Below are 19,077 nucleotides of genomic sequence, written 5' to 3'. Positions count from 1 at the left end.
ACCCCAATACAGATTTTCCAGAAAAAAAAACAAAAACAGGAAGTGCTGGAGACACTCAGCAGGTCTGGCAACAATTGTGGAGAGAGGAAAGAGATCCTTGAAAAGGGGTCACTGGACCCAGAAGGTTTAACTCTGTTTCTCTGCCCACAGTGCTGCCAGAGTTGCTGAGTTTCTCCAGCAATTTCTGTTTCAGACCTTCAGCATCCTGCAGCTTTTCTGTTTTATATCTTATATTTTGAGTATTTGTTTTATTATTTATAGTCAGTGCTTTGCTTAGGCAGGTCACCTAAGGAGATTAAACTTTCAGCACCGCTGAGTACGTGTAATCTGGCTGATCCTGTCTCTTGGGGTTTAGTATTGCCTTGCTGCCTGCCTTTCATTTCAGAGTGACAGCAAGGAAGGTAACGTTGAGTCTCCATTACCGATAGACCGGGGTGTTTTATGTTTTGGTTTTGCAGGGAGAAACAGCTCATTAAGAAGTATGGCAGGAATGTCAAGACTTTGGTTGGTGGTTATACTTGTGAGCTGGGTGCCCAGTGCTAAGATGTTCCAATCCACAACGATGTTGGACATGGCTGAAGTCTTGCTGGAAAATTACTGCTTCCCGGAAAATCTGGCCGGTATGAAAGAGGCCATCCGGCAGGCCAACCAGAGTGAGGAGATCCTACATGTCAGCGAGCCGCACACGCTGGCTGCGGTGTTGACGGCGGGGGTCCAGGGGGCTTTGAATGACCCTCGGTTGCGAATCTCCTACGAGCCCGGCACCTCCATCCAGGACCCAGCGCCCCTCCCTCCCCTCAGCCCCGAGATGCGTCTCCAGTTGGTGCAGAGCTCTGTCAAGTTTGAGATCTTGGACAACAACGTGGGCTACTTGCGGATTGACCACATCGTCGGGGCGGAGATGGTCAAAGAGCTTGGTCCCATTTTGGTGGAGAGCATTTGGGACCACATTGTGAGCACCGACGCCCTCATCCTGGACCTGAGATACAGTGAAAGTGGAAATATCTCTGGGGTCCCCTTTCTCATCTCCTATTTCTGTGAGGCTAGCAATCCAATCCACATCGACTCTGTCTACAACCGGCCCTCCAATTCCACCATGGAGCTCTGGACACTGCCCAGTGTCCTGGGGGAGCGGTATAGCCAGGACAAGGACCTGTTGGTGCTGGTCAGCAGCAACACCCGAGGGGTGCCAGAGGATGTGGCTTACATTCTGAAGCACTTGGACCGGGCTCTTCTGGTGGGCGAGAGGACTGCGGGCGGCTCACTCAATGTCCAGAAGTTCCGCATTGGCACCTCAGATTTCTTCATCACTGTCCCCCTCTCAAGGTCCATCAGCCCCATCACTGGCCAAAGCTGGGAGGTGAATGGGGTTTTCCCAGTGGTGCTGGTCAGTGCTGATAGAGCACTGGAGAAAGCCACCTCAATCCTAGCCATCAGGAAGGCAGTGCCCGGTGTGATTGCCAGGATATCCGATTTGCTGCGCAGCTACTACACCTTTGTGGACCACGTCCCCTCCCTGGTGCGCCGAATTTCCAAACTGACCGCCTCGGCAGTGATTTCTGAGCAAGACCTGGCAGCCAAGCTCAACTGCGAGCTGCAGGCCATCTGTGAGGACCCAAGGTTGACCATTAGGGTGAGTTCAGTGCCACCCCGAGCCCTGGCGCCCAGCCCTTCGGTGGACCTAGCGAGCGATGCCAGCTCCCTGTTACACCTACTGGGCTCCATGTTCCGGGTGGACATCCTGCCAGGCAACATTGGTTACCTGCGATTCGACCAGTTCCCAGGCAGTGCCCTGATGCCTCTACTCGGCCCGTACCTGGAGGACAAGGTGTGGGTACCCCTGAAGGACACCAGTGCCATGATAGTTGACCTTCGCTTCAACACGGGTGGTCCTTCGGATGCCATTTCCCTGCTGCTGTCCCCTTTCCAAGAACAGGGCCCCCCCGTCCTTTTCTATACAGTGTATAACCGGCTGAGTAACACCAGCCAAGAGTTCTCGACACTCCCAGCCCCGAAGGGGAGCATCTATGGCTCAGAGAGGGGTGTCTACGTGTTGACCAGCCACCGCACTGCCTCTGCTGCTGAAGAGTTTGCCTACTTGATGCAGTCCCTCAAACGGGCCACTGTGATTGGAGAGATCACATCTGGGACCCTGCACCACTCCCGGTCCTTCCCAATTGGAGAAACCAACCTCGTCATCACCATCCCGTTCCTCAACTTCTTGGATAACAATGGCGAGTATTGGCTGGGTGGTGGTGTGGTGCCCGATGCCATTGTGTTAGCAGAGGAGGCTCTTGAGAAGACCAAGGAGGTGATGACCTTCCACGCCAACCTCGTTGAGCTGGTCGAGGAGGCGGCCAACCTGCTCAATACCCACTATGCCATGCCAGAGGTAGCAGCCCAGGTCAGCTCGGTGCTCCACGCCAAGCGGCTGGCAGGGTGGTACCACTCGGTGGTGGACAGTGAGTCGCTGGCCTCGCAGTTGACCCGTGACCTGAAGGAGGCAGCGGCCGACCACCGGCTCCAAGTGTTTTGCAGCATGTCGGCACCCGAGCCCCCAGAGGAAGCACCCGAGAGCATCCCATCGCCGGAAGAACTGGGAGGCATCCTCCGTGCCCTGTTCAAGGTGGAGGTGCTGCCTGGCAATGTGGGCTACCTGCGCTTCGACCTCATGGCAGGGGCTGACACCATCAGGGTCATTGGGCCTCAGTTGTTGGAGCAAGTGTGGAACAAGCTGGTAGACACTGAGAGCCTGGTCATTGACATGAGGTACAACGTTGGCGGCTATTCCACTGCCATCCCCATTCTGTGTTCTTACTTCTTCGCGCCCCAGCCTCTGCATCACCTCTACACAGTGTTTGACCAGCCCTCCTCCACCCATACGCAGATATGGACCATGCCCAAGGTCTTGGGGCAAAGGTATTCCCCCGAGAAGGACATCTACATCTTAACCAGCCACATCACAGGCTCAGCGGCAGAGACATTCACCAGGGCCATGATGGATTTGAAGAGGGCGACAGTCATTGGGGAGCCAACCATTGGCGGGGCCTTGTCAATTGGCACCTACAGGATGGCACACAGTGACCTCTACATGGCTATCCCCAACCAGGTGGTACTCAGCAGCGTCTCCGGCAAGGTTTGGAGTGTTTCCGGGGCTGAGCCCCATGTCCCCGTCCAAGCCAGCGAAGCCCTGCAGGTAGCCCTCAGCATTGTCAGACTCCGTGCCAAAATCCCCGGGATCGTCCGCACGGCTGGGGAGCTGGTGGCTGCCAACTACGCCTCAGCTGAAGGCGGGGCATCGGTGGCTGAGCACCTCACCCACCTCCTCAGCCAGGACCAGTACAGCGGCATCAACTCGGAGGTCGAGCTGGCTCTGAAACTGTCCGAGCACCTTCACCAGCTCTCCGGCGACAAGCACCTCAGGGTGGCACATATCCCGGAGAACAGAAAGGACCACATTCCCGGAGTGGTGCCAATGCCGGTAGGTTCACCTCTACAAGTCAGAACTGTTCTCGGTTATCCTAATATTAATGTTGATAGGGCAGGGAGGGATAGGGCTGGGTGAATTCGCCGTGCTAAATTGTCCATAGTGTTCAGGGATATGTTAGTTATGGGTAAATGTAATTAATAGAGTTGGGGAATGGGGTTTGACTCTTCGGAGGGTCGGTGTGGACTTGTAGGGTCTGTTTCCACACTGTAGGGATTCTATGGTGATTCTATGGTGACTTGAAACTCTAACCTTCGTATCTAGAGATAGCACCACTGTTCTACAAGAGCCCCATAAAAAGACAATGTTTAATTATCCTGTTGCCACAAACCTCTGGGGTGGAATTTCAACACAGATGTTCTAGTCTACAGGTAGGAACACTACCACGGCACCACAAGACCCTTTTTTGAGCAACATAAGATCCTGAAGGAAAGCATGCTGTGATTGAAGAAAATAACGTAATGGATTTTGTATTAATTGTGACTCTGCTCTCTGCCAGATTCCTCCCCCCGAGATGTTTGAGGACCTCATCAAATTTTCTTTCCAAACAAAGGTGTTTGATAACACTGTCGGCTACCTCCGATTCGACATGTTCAGCGACCTGGAGCACATCACCCAGATGTCAGATCTCATGGTGCACCACGTCTGGAATAAGATTGCAAACACTACTGCACTTATTGTGGATCTTAGGTAAGATTGTGTGAGAGACTGGCTGGTAACATGACTGAGCCACAGTGGTCTGACTGCCTTGAACTACTTGAGAGATTAGATTAGATTACTTACAGTGTGGAAACAGGCCCTTTGGCCCAACAAATCCACACTGACCCGCCGAAGCGCAACCCCTCCCCGCCGTACCCCTACATTTACCCCTTACCTAACACTATGGGCAATTTAGCATGGCCAATTCACCTGACCCGCACATCTTTGGACTGTGGGAGGAAACTGGAGCACCCGGAGGAAACCCACGCAGACACGGGGAGAACGTGCAAACTCCACACAGTCAGTCGCCTAAGTCGGGAATTGAACCCGGGTCTCAGGCGCTGTGAGGCAGCAGCGCTAACCACTGTGCCACCCACTAATGTTCTCATTGTGCAGAACTACATGCTTTCTACAGCCTGGTACCATCTCATTATCATTGTCTTAGAGTCAGCTAAGCACTTGATTAGATTAGATTAGCTTCCCTACAGTGTGGAGGCAGGCCCTTCAGCCCAACTAGTCCACACTGACCCTCCAAACAGTAACCCACCCAGACCCATTTCCCTCTGACTAATGCGCCTAACACTATGGGCAATTTAGCACGGCCAATCCACCTGGCTTGCACATCTTTAGACTGTGGGAGGAAACCAGAGCACCCGGAGGAAACCCACGCAGACACGGGGAGAATGTGCAAACTCAACACACGTAGTCACCCAAGGTTGGAATCGAACCTGGGACCCTGGTGCTGTGAGGCAGCAGTGCTAACCACTGAGCCACCGTGCCACTCCTTGAATAGTCGTAGAGTCGTTCATCACAGAAACATACCCTTCGGTCCAACTCATCCATGCCAACCAGATATCCTAAATTAATCTAGCCCCATTTGCCAGTACCTAGCCCATATCCCTCTAAATCTTTCCTATCCAAATGCCTTTTAAATGCTGTAATTGTACCAGCCTCCACTACTTCCTCTGGCAGCTCATTCCATTCACACACCATCCTCTGTGTGAAAATGTTGCCCCTTATGTCCTTTTCAGAGTTTAGCAAACCATTCACAGGTTTGCTTGTTCCTTATTTTAGCATGAAATAAAAAATCTTAACTTAAAATCTGACCCCTTGTTCAAATCCCTTCTGTGACATGATACATCAAGTGCCAAGCATAATCCAAAAAAACAAATACACTGCAAAACCCATCAAAGCTCTTGCTGCCACATTCTGTTCTACCAAAGACATCTTGCTACCTGGCTTTACCCCAAGCCAACCAGGTTGAATTAGCATTGGTACTAATTTGAGGGATCTATCCAAGATCTGGCACAGACAACATGGTCAGAATGTGCTCTCTCTGTGGCATATTATTCCATGATTTTGTGATATCCCATACCCACCTCTCAGATAAATACAGGCTCCCCTCGTGGCACTAATTAAAGGCATGCATACTACAGCCCTCCAGAGATTGTAGCCACTCCTGCCTGGAGACCTGCTGTCACAGTTTGTCACAGTCATCTGTTGTGCCACATCCTCACACGTCCACTGTCACTGCTCTACAACCACTCTGTGGCATTCTCCAACCAGGCCTAGATCAAGTCTCTCTCAGCTGCCCTCTACGCTGCCCTCTAGAGGAGATCTTTACAGCTCTCACCAAAGGACCCAAATATCTTTTCAGGACGTCACTTTTTAAAGTTCTTTTTACCTCTGCAATTTCCAGCACTTCTTTATTTCTTTTACAGTCTGAGTATAACTTTTTTTTTATTATATGTTAAGATTTCTTTGAAATGTTGAAGCTTTATTTTCCAGTGTCCAGGTATACAGGGAAGTGGATAGAATGCAGCACCTTATGAGGTTTTCCTTGTTACAGGCTTGAGTTTTCTTGATGTTAGCACACCTCTCACCTTCACAAAATTACTCTGGCTATCTTGTCCCTGTTATGAAAGGTAGACCCTTCTGCTAATTTAAACCATGCACACAGGAAAGCTCACCTCGCCTCATAATCTGTTAAAATATAAGTGACCAAGAACTACAAAAATCCTTCTATTTAAAGAAAAACTTTAACAATTTATTCTTTAATTCCAAAAAACAGAGAAACGTTAAACAACTGTCTACACAGCAATCCTCTTTGGATCAATTTATCTCCCCTCGACTCTACAACAATATAGTGATCCAATAAATGCTACCCCGCCCAATTAAGTTTACAAAAAAAAATCAAATTTCAAAACCAGCCAATTGTCGCTGTTGCCTGGGTATATTTGTCTGTACTTTCCTGGCCTTTTCTTCGATATTCTGCTTCACAAATTTCATATGAAATGATACCTTTCAGAGAGAAGCTCCGCAGGTCATATCTTCATTGGTGCTTTTTGTCGTTCTGGCTAACTGTTCAAAGTACCCGATTTTTATATGCCCCAAAACATCAGACCATCTCATTGTTTTTATGTCATCCAAAACATTAAAATTCAGATTCGATTGGATTTTGGTATCTTGGGGCATAATTTAAATTGATTGGCCAAATTTGAATTTGTTGTGTACCATGGCAAAGTAGCTCCAGCTATTTGTTTCACAACCAAATGTTACATTTTTTAATTGTTCAGCACACTCTATGCTTTCACTCTCTCTTAAAGGTACAGTTCAATACCTACACCTTCATAATGATCCTTCTGATAACTCTTACTTCACACCTTCCATCCACGATTATTGTTTGCTGTAGAGTGGCAAACATATCAACTTGTTGCAGTGTGGCACCATTTACATCAGTACCAGTATTCTGAAGAAGAGTCACGGGGCCTGAAACATTAACTCTGATTTCTCTCCACAGCTGCTTCCAGAACTGCTTGAGTTTTTACAGCAATTTCTGTTTTTATTTCTGAGTTCTAGCATCCGCAGTTTTTTCAATGTGTTTTTCAACATCATTGTAGTTTCTTCTAATGTATTTATTCTACTTACCATTATTTTTGTTTTTTGACCCTAACCAGCTGAGTTAAAGTCGAATATTTGAGTTTTGCTTTTGGGCCTGAAATCATAAAGGGCAGATTGGAAGCTAAGCAATCCCCTTTGGAGTATTCCAGAATATTGGCTGTTAAGTGACACACCTGAGGATTAGACAGCATTTAAACTTTGCAATTTTGCTGTGCATTCACATTAAAAATTTAGGATTTGTGTAAACCTGCTTTGTGTATCACATTCAAACCACCATTTGTGATGTAACTCAGAGGTGAGGATAAAAAAGACACAAAGTTTACTGGAGTGAAGTCAGCGACTAAAGGGAATCTCAACTTATTTCAGTGACAAAGTGAGGCCTAATTCCAAAACCAGGCTTTATTTAATTACATTGTAATCAAATTCTCTATGAAATTGAATTCGATATTGGATTCATCTTATAGGCAGAATGTAAAAGAACCCCTAATAAAGAAAGAAAACCAAATATAGGAAATGGTGCTGAGTCAGTACTTACCATAATTAGATTAGATTAGATTACTTACAGTGTGGAAACAGGCCCTTCAGCCCAACAAGTCCACACCGACCCGCCGAAGCGAAACCCACCCATACCCCTACCCCTACATTTGCCCCTTAACTAACACTTAGCATGGCCAATTCACCTGACCTGCACATCTTTGGACTGTGGGAGGAAACCGGAGCACCATTTTACTTGTTCCTTCAGAAATACACTATAATTCATAGTTTAACCAAGGGAAATGTGCTGTTCACATTTACAAGTTCCCAGCTCATACTTAAATGATATATGGATGTAAGCAACAAATTTGTGGCTGATCTGTAACTTGCCTTGATCAAACTTGCCTTGATTATATAATACAAATATTTTCCCACTTAGCCGCACTGCTAACAAATAATATCTTTTAATGTTACAGCTACATGAGCACGCAGACAATTACACCATTCATAATGGCAAAAAGGAAAACACTGACTATGACTGACAGGTTTTGGGCTCATAAATGACAGGAATGTTTCAAGATGCTCTGACATTCAGCTTTCAATAGATCTCATGAAATAAAGCATGACAAAAATACAATAATTGATGACCCACATTTAATGCTTGTAATGATACCAAAGCTGTAGGAAGGCATAGTGATTTCAGTCACCGACTCTGTACTCCTCCAGAAAGTGTGTTGTTGAGCCAAGAGCAGCGTGGAGTGCCGAAAAACTTCAGCACGTCTGGCAGCATCCAGAGAGAACGAAACAGTTAATCTTTTCAGTCCAATATCACTCTTCTTCAAAGCTGAAGAAATAAGAAAAAGTGATAGGTTTTAGACTGAGAGTAAAGGTATAGAGTAGTAAATGGAATTGAAAGAAAGATTAAAAAGCCAAGAAGATTAGCCATTAAAGATGTCACAAAAAAAATGGCATTGGCTGTGCACAAGGGATAAAGCTTAGCCATTCAGAAGGTTATAGATCCATCCTGCCAAAAACAAAACTGGAGGATGTAGTGGGGGGAGTGAAATCCAAATAGTGGATAGGGTTTGTTGTTGAATTCAGTGTTAAGTCTAAAAAGGCTGTAAAGTACCCAAAAAGTGAGATACTAATTTCTCCAACATGCATTGGGCTTTGCTGGAATACTGCAGCGGATCTTGTATTGAAATGACAAGCATCTCAAAGGTTATGGTCACATTTGCAAACAGAGTGGAGATGTTTCATAAAGTGGTTACCCAATCTACCCAATATCTTCAAAACAGAAGGGACTGCATTGTGAGCAGTGATACGGGAATATTTCCTTCCCTGTCACTCACATCACCCACTCCTCTCAGTTTAATGTTTTCAGAACTGTGTTAATGTAAAAAGTAATTTAGGTTAGAATGAAATCATGTGATAGCCATGAATTGATATCTAGATATATACAGAAGAAATAGCTGGGACTTGGGGAGAAAGGTTCTGAACTCATATAGTCAATAAACTCTGTGCACAATGATAGTCCACGTCTCTTAGCTTCTATTTGACCAGCCTGGCTAGAATTCATCAACAACCTGACCAAAATTCTGCTCTTAATCTTTACTCTGTATTGTTTCCACTCCCTTTCTATGGTGCAAGGTAATTTCCCTCGTGTACTAACCTCTCCCTGACCTTTCCTTCTGCTTCCCGCCTTTTCCCACATTATAAAACCCAACAACTTTCCATATCACTTCAGTTCCAAAGAAGAGTCATATTGGACTCAAAATGTCAAAAATATTTCTTTCTCCACAGATACTGACAGACCTGGTGAGTTTTTACAGCACTTTCTGTACTTGTTTGGATTTCCACGATCTGCAGGATTTCACCTTTGTGGCCTCTCCAAACGTTACTAAGAAATTAGATAATGTATGATAACTTCCACTCTTATGCTGTTATCTCTGGTCTGAAAACGCTTTAAAGGTTATGGGTTCTGAGGAAGGATCACTGGACTTGAAATGTTACCTCTGTTTTTTCTCCACACAGGCTGCCAACTTGCTGAGTTTCTCCAGCAATTCCTGTTTTTGTTCCTTTAAAAGTTGCGTCTTGCTCAATGCAATGTAATTGCATTTTTAACAGTTCACTCAGTTCATGATTAAAGAACACTCAGAGGCTCTGAAAGTCTAATTTTATCTGCAAAAAAAATGTGAAATTTCTGTGTCATAAAAACATGCCAGTTCTTTTTTGATTTGTTTTTAAGTGCTTGTGATAATTTACTTTCTATCTTGATCCAATCATAATCAATTATTATGCTACAAGAAGTAAATTAAAAATGGGCAGATTCTCTGTTTTAACTTCCTTGTTTGCTCTTGGTGAATATACTTCAGTTTGGTTGCTTGTTTACTCTAGAAATAGAAATAGAAATAGAAAAGTACAGCACAGAATAGGCCCTTTGGTCCATGCTGTTGTTCCGAGGTTTAATCCTAATATAAAATATAATAACTTAACCTTCGCACCCCTCAACTCACTGCTATCCATGTGCATGTCCAGCAGTCACTTAAATGTCCTTAATGACTCTGTTTCCACCACCACAACTGGCAATGCATTCCATGCATTCACAACTCTTTGTATAAAGAACCTACCTCTGACGTCTCCTTTATACCTTTCTCCTAATATCTTCAAACTATGATTCCTCGTACCACTCTACTTGGTGACATCAATGGATGTGGTCACCTGGTAATACTCTTGACTTGATACTAGTATTAAATTGCCAAGCAGGAGAAGAGAAATCCAGTTCCTTTTCCCCGGACACCAGAAATCACTAAATCTTCAGAATCAGCAGTTTTCACTATTGCTTTACCACGGAATGCAAAAACCAAGCCATTGTAACAGCTGAGCAATGAGATTCAAAATATTTCTAAATGTTATTTTTCTCATTCATTCGAGGGTTGTGTGCCTGTCTGGCAGGGCTGCTATTTGTTGCCCATTTCTATTTGCACTTGAGAGCTACCTTCTTTAACCTCTTAATCCTTACTCTGCATTGTCTCCACTCCCTTTCCGCGGTGCGAGGTTATCTCCCTCATGCACTACCCTCTCCCTGATCTTTCCTTCTTCTCCCCACCTTTTATGGAGGGTTAATCATCATAACCCTATTGGGGAGGGAGTTCCAGGATTCTGACCTAATTGTGAAGGAATGGCGATACAATGCCAGGTCAGGATGGTGTATGGTTTGGAGATGATATTTACATGCCCTTCTGCCATTGTTTGTCTAGATGGTAGTTATTATCAGTTGGAAGATGCTGCATAAGCAGGCTTGGTGAATTTCAGCAGTGCATCTTGTAGATTAGATTACTTACAGTGTGGAAACAGGCCCTTCGGCCCAACAAGTCCATACCAACCCTCCGAAGAGCAACCCACTCCCCTACATTTACCCCTTCACATAACACTACGGACAATTTAGCATGGCCAATTCACCTAACCTGCACATCTTTGGACTGTGGGAGGAAACCAGAGGAAACGCACACAGGCACAGGGAGAATATGCAAACTCCACACAGACAGTTACCTGACGCAGAGATTGAACCCAAGTCTCTGGCACTGTGAGGCAACAACGCTAACCACTGTGCCACTGTGCTGCCCACACTGGTACACACTGCTGCAACTGAACATTGGTGGTGGAGGAAGTGTATATGCGTGGTTGTGTTGCCAGTCAAGAAAATTGCTTAGTCCTGAGTTAGACTTACCCTGTGAATTAGATATTGTTCCTTTCTTTCTGCAAGTCTGAGTTCAAATCTAAAACAAGCACAGAGAATGTTAGAGAAACTCATCAGGTCTGACAGCATCTGTGCAGAGAGAAACAGAGGTAGTATTTTGAGTCCAGTGTGGCTAAACATTAATTCCTTTGTTTTTTCTCCACAAGTTGTTTGCCAAATGCTCTCCAATATTCTCTGTGTTTGCTTCAGATTTCCAGCATCAATGGTATTTTGCCTTTATTTGAATTTAAATCAGGCCCAGGCTGATGAAATGGAAGGCATGTCTGCAAGCTGTAAGAACTCAGTAAAAAGTAGTTCTGAAGAAGGGTCATCAATCTCAAAATGTTAACTCTGCTTTCTCAGCAGGTGCTGCCAGACCTGCTGAGTTGCTCCAGCAATTTCTGCTTTCGTATAAAATAGACTTGGTTTGTTGCTGTCTACTTTAAAGCGATTGCTCACAAAACTGTTCATTATTTTGTATGAAGTTGGCAATTCCATTCAGAGATTCCAAAAGATAACTGGTATAGAAAGTGGAAAACAGCAACAAGAGGGTGCAAGTACTCCATTGTGCTCCTGACTTGTGTCTTGGTGGTGATTAACAGTCGAGGGGGATTTTTGTGAAGATTTGTAGCTCAGGTCGTGGTTCAGGTTGTAAGTTTGTTTGCTGAGCTGGAAGGTTTATTCTCCAGTGAAGCACTGGTGTACTGTCCCATTTTTAAATTTATGTGTCTTGGTCTGTGTGGTGAGCGATATCACTTTCAGTTCTTTTTCTCAGAGGTTGGTAAATGGGGTCCAAATCGATGTGTTTGTTGGTCGAGTTCTGATTTGAATGCCTGTGGAATTTCCGTGAATGTCTCTTTTTGGCCTGTCCTAGGATGGGTGTGTTGACCCAGTCGAAGTGGTGCCCTTCTTTATCTGTATGTAAGAATACTAGTGAGAGAGGGTCATGTCTTTTGGTGGCTAATTGGTCCTCATGTATCCTGGTGGCGAGTTTTCTGCCACCATGATGTAATGTTTTTTGCAGTCCTTGCAGGGTATCTTATATATACAAAATACCCTGCAAGGAGTGCAGCAGACATTACATTAGACAGACTGGCAGAAAACTAGCCACTAAGCTACATGAGCACCAATTAGCCACCAAAAGACGTGACCCACTCTTACTAGTATCCTTACGTACAGACAACCAGGGACACCAGTTCAACTGGGACAACACATCCATCCAAGGACAGGCCAAACAGAGACATGCACGGGAATTCCTCGAGGCCTGGCATTCAAATCAGAATTCGATCAACAAACACATCGATTTGGACCCCATTTACCAACGTCTCAGAAAAAGAACTGGAAGTGATATCGTTCACCACTACAGACCAAGACATATAAATAAAAAAATGGGGGACAGTATACCAGTGCTTCACCGGAGACTCACTGATGATGTTACCCAGCATGGTGATGAAACGTCTGAGAACAAACCTTCCAGCTCAATGAGCAAACTTACAACCTGAGTCTATGGGGATTCAAAAGGTCAACTACTCACTGCAGAATTTCTAAGTATTGGTCTGTTCTTGTAACCATATCAATATGGTTAGTCCAGTTATATTTCAGGCCATCAGGATATTGATGATAGGAAAATCAGTAATGGTATTACCACTTGATGTCATGATATATTCTCCCTTGTTGAAGATGGTTACTAACTTATGCTAATGTCATATGAATGTTACTATCAACCTAAGCCTGAATGTTGTCCAGTTATCATTGCATATGGACGTAGAATAATAGAGTTGTGCTTTGGCCCAACTTGTCTATGCTGACTGGGTTTCCCAAACTAAACTAGTTCCATTTGCCTGTATTTGACCCATATCCCTCCAAACCTTTCATGTACCTGTCCAATTGTCTTTTAAAGGTTGTATTTGTACCTGCTTCTACTCTTTCCTCTGGCAACTAAGTCCATACATGCACAACCTTCTCTGTGAAAACGTTGGCCTACATGTCCCTATTAAATCTTTTCCCTCTCACCTATGCCATCTAGTTTTAGACTCCCCTACCCTGGTGAAAAACCTTGCCTATTTACCCGATCCATGTCCCTCGTGATTTTATAAACATGGGCTGCTTCAGCTTGATACCTAAACTGGAAACTGCTTCACTTGGCATGTTACACCTTGATGAAACAGTCACACTGGAACTTAACACAGTTTCACACCATGGAGTGTTGTGAATATTGTACTTTGAACTCTAACAATGACATTCACTGTGATTGATTATGTTGAATCTTATTTTAATATGTGGATCCTCACGATTTGTCATGAGTAATTTAAGGACCAAACTAAAACAAAGAACTTTGGGCACTGGAGACCTGAAACAAACAAAAACTGAAATTGCTGAAAAAACTCAGCAGGTCTAGTAGCATCTGTGGAGAGAGAAGCAGAGTTAACATTTTGAGTGCAATGAATGGACTATGGACAATGTACAGGTCATTAGTCCCAAAACTGCTTTCTCTCCACAGATGCTGCCAGACCTGCTGAGTTTCTCCAGCAATTTCTGTTTTTGTGAGTAATTTATAAAAGCTGCTTTCAACTTTGATTACACCAATGTTCATAAAATAACTTTGTGCAACAAACTCTGAGTGAATTACTGGTGTTATGAGAATCAAATTCAGTAATTTCACCCATTTTAATAAAAGCTATTAATTAACTGTTATCATGCTGCGGTATTAGTCCAGAATCGTAATATGTCATATAATGTTATGAAATGGACGTCAACAAATGTATTCACCAGATAGTACAGATAACTGTCCCAATGCTGTTGCATAAGTAGTAAATTCATGTCATTGTGTTACAGGTGAAACAGTACTCAGTGAGATACTTGAGTAAAATGCAAAGGTTTTTTATGTATTCTGGTTATTATCAATGTATAAGATGGTTATTGCACACAAGTGAGAGCAAATATATGCTTCATAATTTCAGTTTCCCTTTCAGGTCAAAGTGGCTCGGAGATTACTAATGCAGAATATTGTTTTTCAGTTTGTGTAATTTTGAAATGAACCACTGTTATGGAGGAAAATGGTGAAAGGCAAATCCATCAAGTGTAATTGAAGATACTTCTTTAAACTGGGAACTGAAGCAAAAGTTTCTGTGTTAGAATTATACTCGATTTTAAGTTTCAGTTTTTCACATAAACTTGTTTCAGGTTAAAAGATTTAAGGAGTATTTTGAGCAAGTTGATTATTGGTAACTTTAAGAAATCACTACTATTGAAGAATGCAGCACTTGGGTTGGGATGGCTCAGCGGTTAGCACCGTTGCCTCACAGCACCGAGGTTCAATTTCAGCCGCGGGTGATTGTGCGGAGATTTCCTCTGGGTGCTCCGGTTTCCTCCCACAGTTCAAAAATATGCAGGCCAGGTGAATTGGCCATAGTGTTAGGTACATTAGTCAGTGGGAAGTGGGTTACTCTGCGGAGGGTCGTGGGCCGAAGGGCCTGTTTCCACACTTTAGGAAATCTAATCTAATTCTCTCCTTAAAAGAGGCACACTTGTATTTTTCGACCAGATCTGCAAAATGCTTTTCAAATTTACAGGAAAAAAAAATGACTTCATGGCTGTGATTTCTAGACTGACAAGACATTGAGAACTTGCAGCCAGGGTGTGAGCAGTGTGCTCTGTTGCTTAAGGGCAGAGGTAACGCTCCATGATTGAAGCAAAGGACAGTCAGTACAGGGTACGTAATCTGCCCAAAGGATTCCATCAAATGAAAGCAAAATACTGCGACTACTGGGAATCGCAATTTAAACAGAAAGCGCTGGAGAAATTCGGCAGAAGGTGAACTGTATATGCGTATAGAGTACATATACTATTCGGCAGGAGGTGAACTGTATATGCCTATAGAGTACATATACTATTCGGCAGGAGGTGAACTGTATATGCCTATAGAGTACATATACTATTCGGCAGGAGGTGAACTGTGTATGCCTATAGAGTACATAAACTATTTGGCAGGAGGTGAACTGTGTATGCCTAGAGAGTCCATATACTATTCGGCAGGAGGTGAATTGTATATGCGTGTAGAGTCCATATACTATTCGGCAGGAGGTGAACTGTATATGCGTATAGAGTCCATAAACTATTCGGCGGGAGGTGAACTGATAATGCATATAGAGTCCATAAACTATTTGGCAGGAGGTGAGCTGTATATGCGTGAATATGCGTGAGCTGTATATGCGTGTATATACACACACTGTTGACTGAACATAATATAAACTCTGTTTCTCTCTGCACGGATCCTGCCAGACCTGCTGAATTACAATGTAATTGTAATTACAATGTATATTGTCATGTAAATTTCATACACTGCTGAATTTCTCTAGCTCTTTCTGTTCTGTTCAGGTTTCCAGCAAATTCGATCTTTATTCTGCATAACCTGGACCTTTGCTTTGCTTAATCTCTTCAACCATTATCCCTCCCTTCGTCTTTTGTTCAATTATACTTTTAATCTCTCTCTCTCTCCCCCTTCTGCTCCACTCGTTCCTTCCGTTTTATCAACAAGTAAAATCCGTTACATTTCCAGCACTTTTCAGGTCGAAAGAAGATTCAAGTTGTAGTCCCGATCTTAACCCTGTTTCGCTGTCCACAGATGCACCACTCTCGGCTTCAAGTTCCACTTTCACAGGAATCATGGCTCACAAGACACAACTCTAGTTCAGAATGGGTCGTTCAGGTGTAGTTTCTGTGTATAAGGAGATTTCATGCATCGTGCCTTGATTTCGATCAGAAGATCCGTTCAACAACAGTGTCCCCTTTGATAATAATTAGGCTCAACCCTTCACTCTCCGCGTGGTCGGAGTGTTGTTGAAATGGCCCAAACACACATTCCATTTTCCAGCGTCTAACTAATTCAAACACATCTTCTCCTGAGTAGGTACAACATTGGAGGACCGACCTCTGCCATCCCGCTCCTGTGTTCCTACTTTTTTGACGATGGAAGGCCTGTTCTCCTCGATAGAGTTTACAGCAGACCCACTGACACCATCTCCGAACTGTGGACAGTTCCACACGTAGCAGGTACTGGAATATTGTTTTGTTACAAAGTCGCCTCTCGGCCTTGAGGTCGCGCTGACATTTCTCTTTCCCCTTGTTAATAAAGGTGAGCGATATGGCAGTGGAAAGCAGTTAATCCTCCTCACCAGCCACTTCACCTCGGGCGCGGCTGAGGAGTTTGTCTTCGTGATGAAGAGGCTGGGGAGGGCTGTGCTGGTCGGGGAGCTGACCAGTGGCGGCTGTCACCCCCCGCAGACCTACCATGTGGATGACACCCAGCTGTACCTGAGCATCCCGACGGTCAGATCCTCCAACCCGGACGGAGCGTCCTGGGAAGGGACCGGAGTGACTCCTCACCTCGAGGTAGCGGCGGAAACGGCGCTAGAAAAAGCCAGGGATATCTTGAGAAGTCACTTCCACGGAGCCTCCTGATGTGACTTCGGGGTCGTTTATGTATAAACACACAACCCCCATAGTCAAATACGCATGGCGGTTTCACAGAGAATTAGAAATCAATGATTCAAATGTAGTTGTCAATGGACGAACATTCGAAGCTCAATTCTCATTATACCAGCCTCAGAAATTCCAAATGTGTACAGTATTAATGTGTGGGTTATTGAAGGACAGTGAGCCCCAACCTTACACGTTATGACCCAGTTGGGCCACGCCTTTGTCCGCCTTGTGTTCCATTGGACTATACACTATCCATGTTCTTCTCGTTTGCCTCATCATTCCGCTTTCTCATGAAGGAATATCATGCGATGTTTCGGGGGGAAAAGATTATTTTGGCGTGAGGATCGGCGATTAATACAATAAATCGTTTAAAACTGGGAACATTTTGATGTGTCGATATGTTTTGCTGTGTTAGCCAATACCTAACCTTAAAGCAAATCTAATTATATTAGCCCTAATAAAATTGTATCTATGTCTTGAAAATAGTATCTATACCCTCAATATCTTTAAATTAATCTCTATTGTTATACTACATATATATTCTCAATCTGAAATACTACATCGAATCCAAACCATGAATTCTTACCTGAAAAATACACGTTCGTCAAAATATAAGGAACTCGAATTCACATCATTATAAATTGCAGGATAAATGTTGTAAATAACGCGTTTAATCCACTATAATTGAAAGTTTTAGGGAAAAATCTTAGAACAATTGATCCTTCTTAGTCACTTATTAAGCTGGTAAAAGCAAAGTCACTGAACTGCATCTTTCTGTGCTCTTGTCAAAGTGAACCACCCACGTGTAAGATGTGGCTTTAGCATGGCCAGAAATGGCGCTAGCTCTAGACCAGGGGGCCCTGATTCAAGTTTCCACCTGTCCCAATTTTCGGAGGGAGATATACCTCTCTCTCTATCTCTCTCTCTCTCTCTCACTCCCTCTAACTGTGTCTCTGTCTCTATATCTCTCTCTATGTCTCCCTCTATCTCTTTCTATATAGTTAAAAATCACACAATATCGGGTTATAGTCCAGCACGTGTATTTCGAACTGTTGGACTGTAATCTGGTGTGGTGTGAATTTTTTTGTCCACCCCAGTCTAACACCGACACCTCCACATCTCTCTATATGTCTGTCTGTGTCTCTCTCGTTGCCTCTATTTCTCTCTCTAACCTTCCCTTCATCTATGCCTCCATCCCTTTCTCTTTGTCTCTATACCTCTCTGTCTCTCCCTCTATATCTCTCTGTATCTATTTCTCTACATCTCCCTCCATCTCACCCTCTATCTCTCTCTTTCTGCATTTCAATCTCTCTAAGTCTCCCTCCATCTGTCCCTTTCTATCTCTATTTCTGTACCTTTCTCTTTCTCGCTTACTCTTTCTGTGTCTCCCTCTCTCTTTTTATCCATCTCTCCCTCTATCTCTCTATATCTGTCCCCGAGAGTCAAGGCAGGAAGCGACTCCTGCCTGGGACTGAGGTCGTGTCCATTAGCAGCTCCCTGGCTTCCAGCTCATCGCTATGCTTTTACTATTTCTAACTCACTGTACCACTTCCCTCCAGGAGATAAAACGCAGGACAAAACTCCAACATCTTGTTGTTTTTGAAGCAGTAATTACTAGCAGTACGGAGCAAACTGTAATAATAACAGATTTAATTATATAGCTTTCCCCAGGGAACAGAAGGTTCAATTTAAATAGCTTCCTGTGTTTTATAATAGGGAAAAAAAACACAACAGTCTACCATATAATTGACATGTCTAGCGACAGTTTGCAATCTCCATCCAGTTATCATTCAGTTATAGTGTAAACATAAGGTCTAGTTTACTTTGAATGTGAGGGAGAAAATGCTACATGGCATGTTGTGTACTTCCTGACAGTAAACATTGCATCATGTCCCGCTTTCCTATTGGACGATGCGAATCGCTCCTTTTTGGTTGGTTAAAAATACTGACCTCCTGTCAGGATGGTGACTCTTTGATTTTCAATCATGTCCCAGAAAATCCATTTGTAAGGTAAACTAAACCAAAGAACTGCCGGTGCTGGCAATCCAAAGTGAAAAAAAAACAGAAAGAATCCTGCTGATGTTTAGCAGCGGAGGCACCGTTGTCTTGAAACATTGCTTCCTCCCTCCATCTGTTAAAAGTTTTCCGCCTACCAACATTGGCGAGGATGCCCATGGAGATTGCAATCCTATTGGTCAACATTTAGTGCCCAGTGATTGGACAGGAACCTCTGGAGTAGAAAAACAAAAATAAATGGCATTGTGTTTTGAATGCAGTGATCTTTGTTGAAAAAACG

The 19,077-nt window shown here is 44.0% G+C and overlaps 1 protein-coding gene and 1 long non-coding RNA gene across 2 annotated transcripts; one reads left to right on the top strand and one right to left on the bottom strand.

The window, feature by feature from the left end:
- The first annotated feature begins 490 nt into the window (after positions 1 to 490).
- rbp3 (retinol binding protein 3) lies at positions 491 to 17,152 on the top strand. Its single transcript, XM_060854320.1, has 4 exons — positions 491 to 3,481; positions 3,987 to 4,177; positions 16,210 to 16,352; positions 16,435 to 17,152. Exons 1-4 carry the CDS (start codon positions 491 to 493, stop codon positions 16,758 to 16,760), a joined length of 3,651 nt encoding a protein of 1,216 aa, XP_060710303.1. The 3' UTR covers positions 16,761 to 17,152.
- LOC132835060 (uncharacterized) lies at positions 7,742 to 17,005 on the bottom strand. Its single transcript, XR_009647274.1, has 3 exons — positions 15,851 to 17,005; positions 9,575 to 9,742; positions 7,742 to 8,405 (listed from the first exon to the last, which is right to left on the bottom strand). It is a non-coding gene; the product is annotated as an uncharacterized LOC132835060 (long non-coding RNA).
- Positions 17,153 to 19,077: the final 1,925 nt, after the last annotated feature.

This window comes from Hemiscyllium ocellatum, chromosome 43 (genome assembly GCF_020745735.1).
Source record: "Hemiscyllium ocellatum isolate sHemOce1 chromosome 43, sHemOce1.pat.X.cur, whole genome shotgun sequence".
Taxonomy (NCBI): Eukaryota; Metazoa; Chordata; class Chondrichthyes; order Orectolobiformes; family Hemiscylliidae; genus Hemiscyllium; species Hemiscyllium ocellatum.
The sequence above is the reverse complement of the archived record's forward strand: the minus strand, read 5'-3'. Positions and strand labels throughout refer to the sequence as shown.

What these genes read in the sequence shown, in the direction of transcription:
- rbp3 (XM_060854320.1), top strand. Translation starts at nt 491, where the DNA reads ATGTCAAGACTTTGGTTGGTGGTTATACTTGTGAGCTGGGTGCCCAGT. An exon ending in CCGGAGTGGTGCCAATGCCG is followed by an intron (nt 3,482 to 3,986) that starts GTAGGTTCACCT and finishes GCTCTCTGCCAG; the next exon opens with ATTCCTCCCCCCGAGATGTT. An exon ending in GCACTTATTGTGGATCTTAG is followed by an intron (nt 4,178 to 16,209) that starts GTAAGATTGTGT and finishes TCTCCTGAGTAG; the next exon opens with GTACAACATTGGAGGACCGA.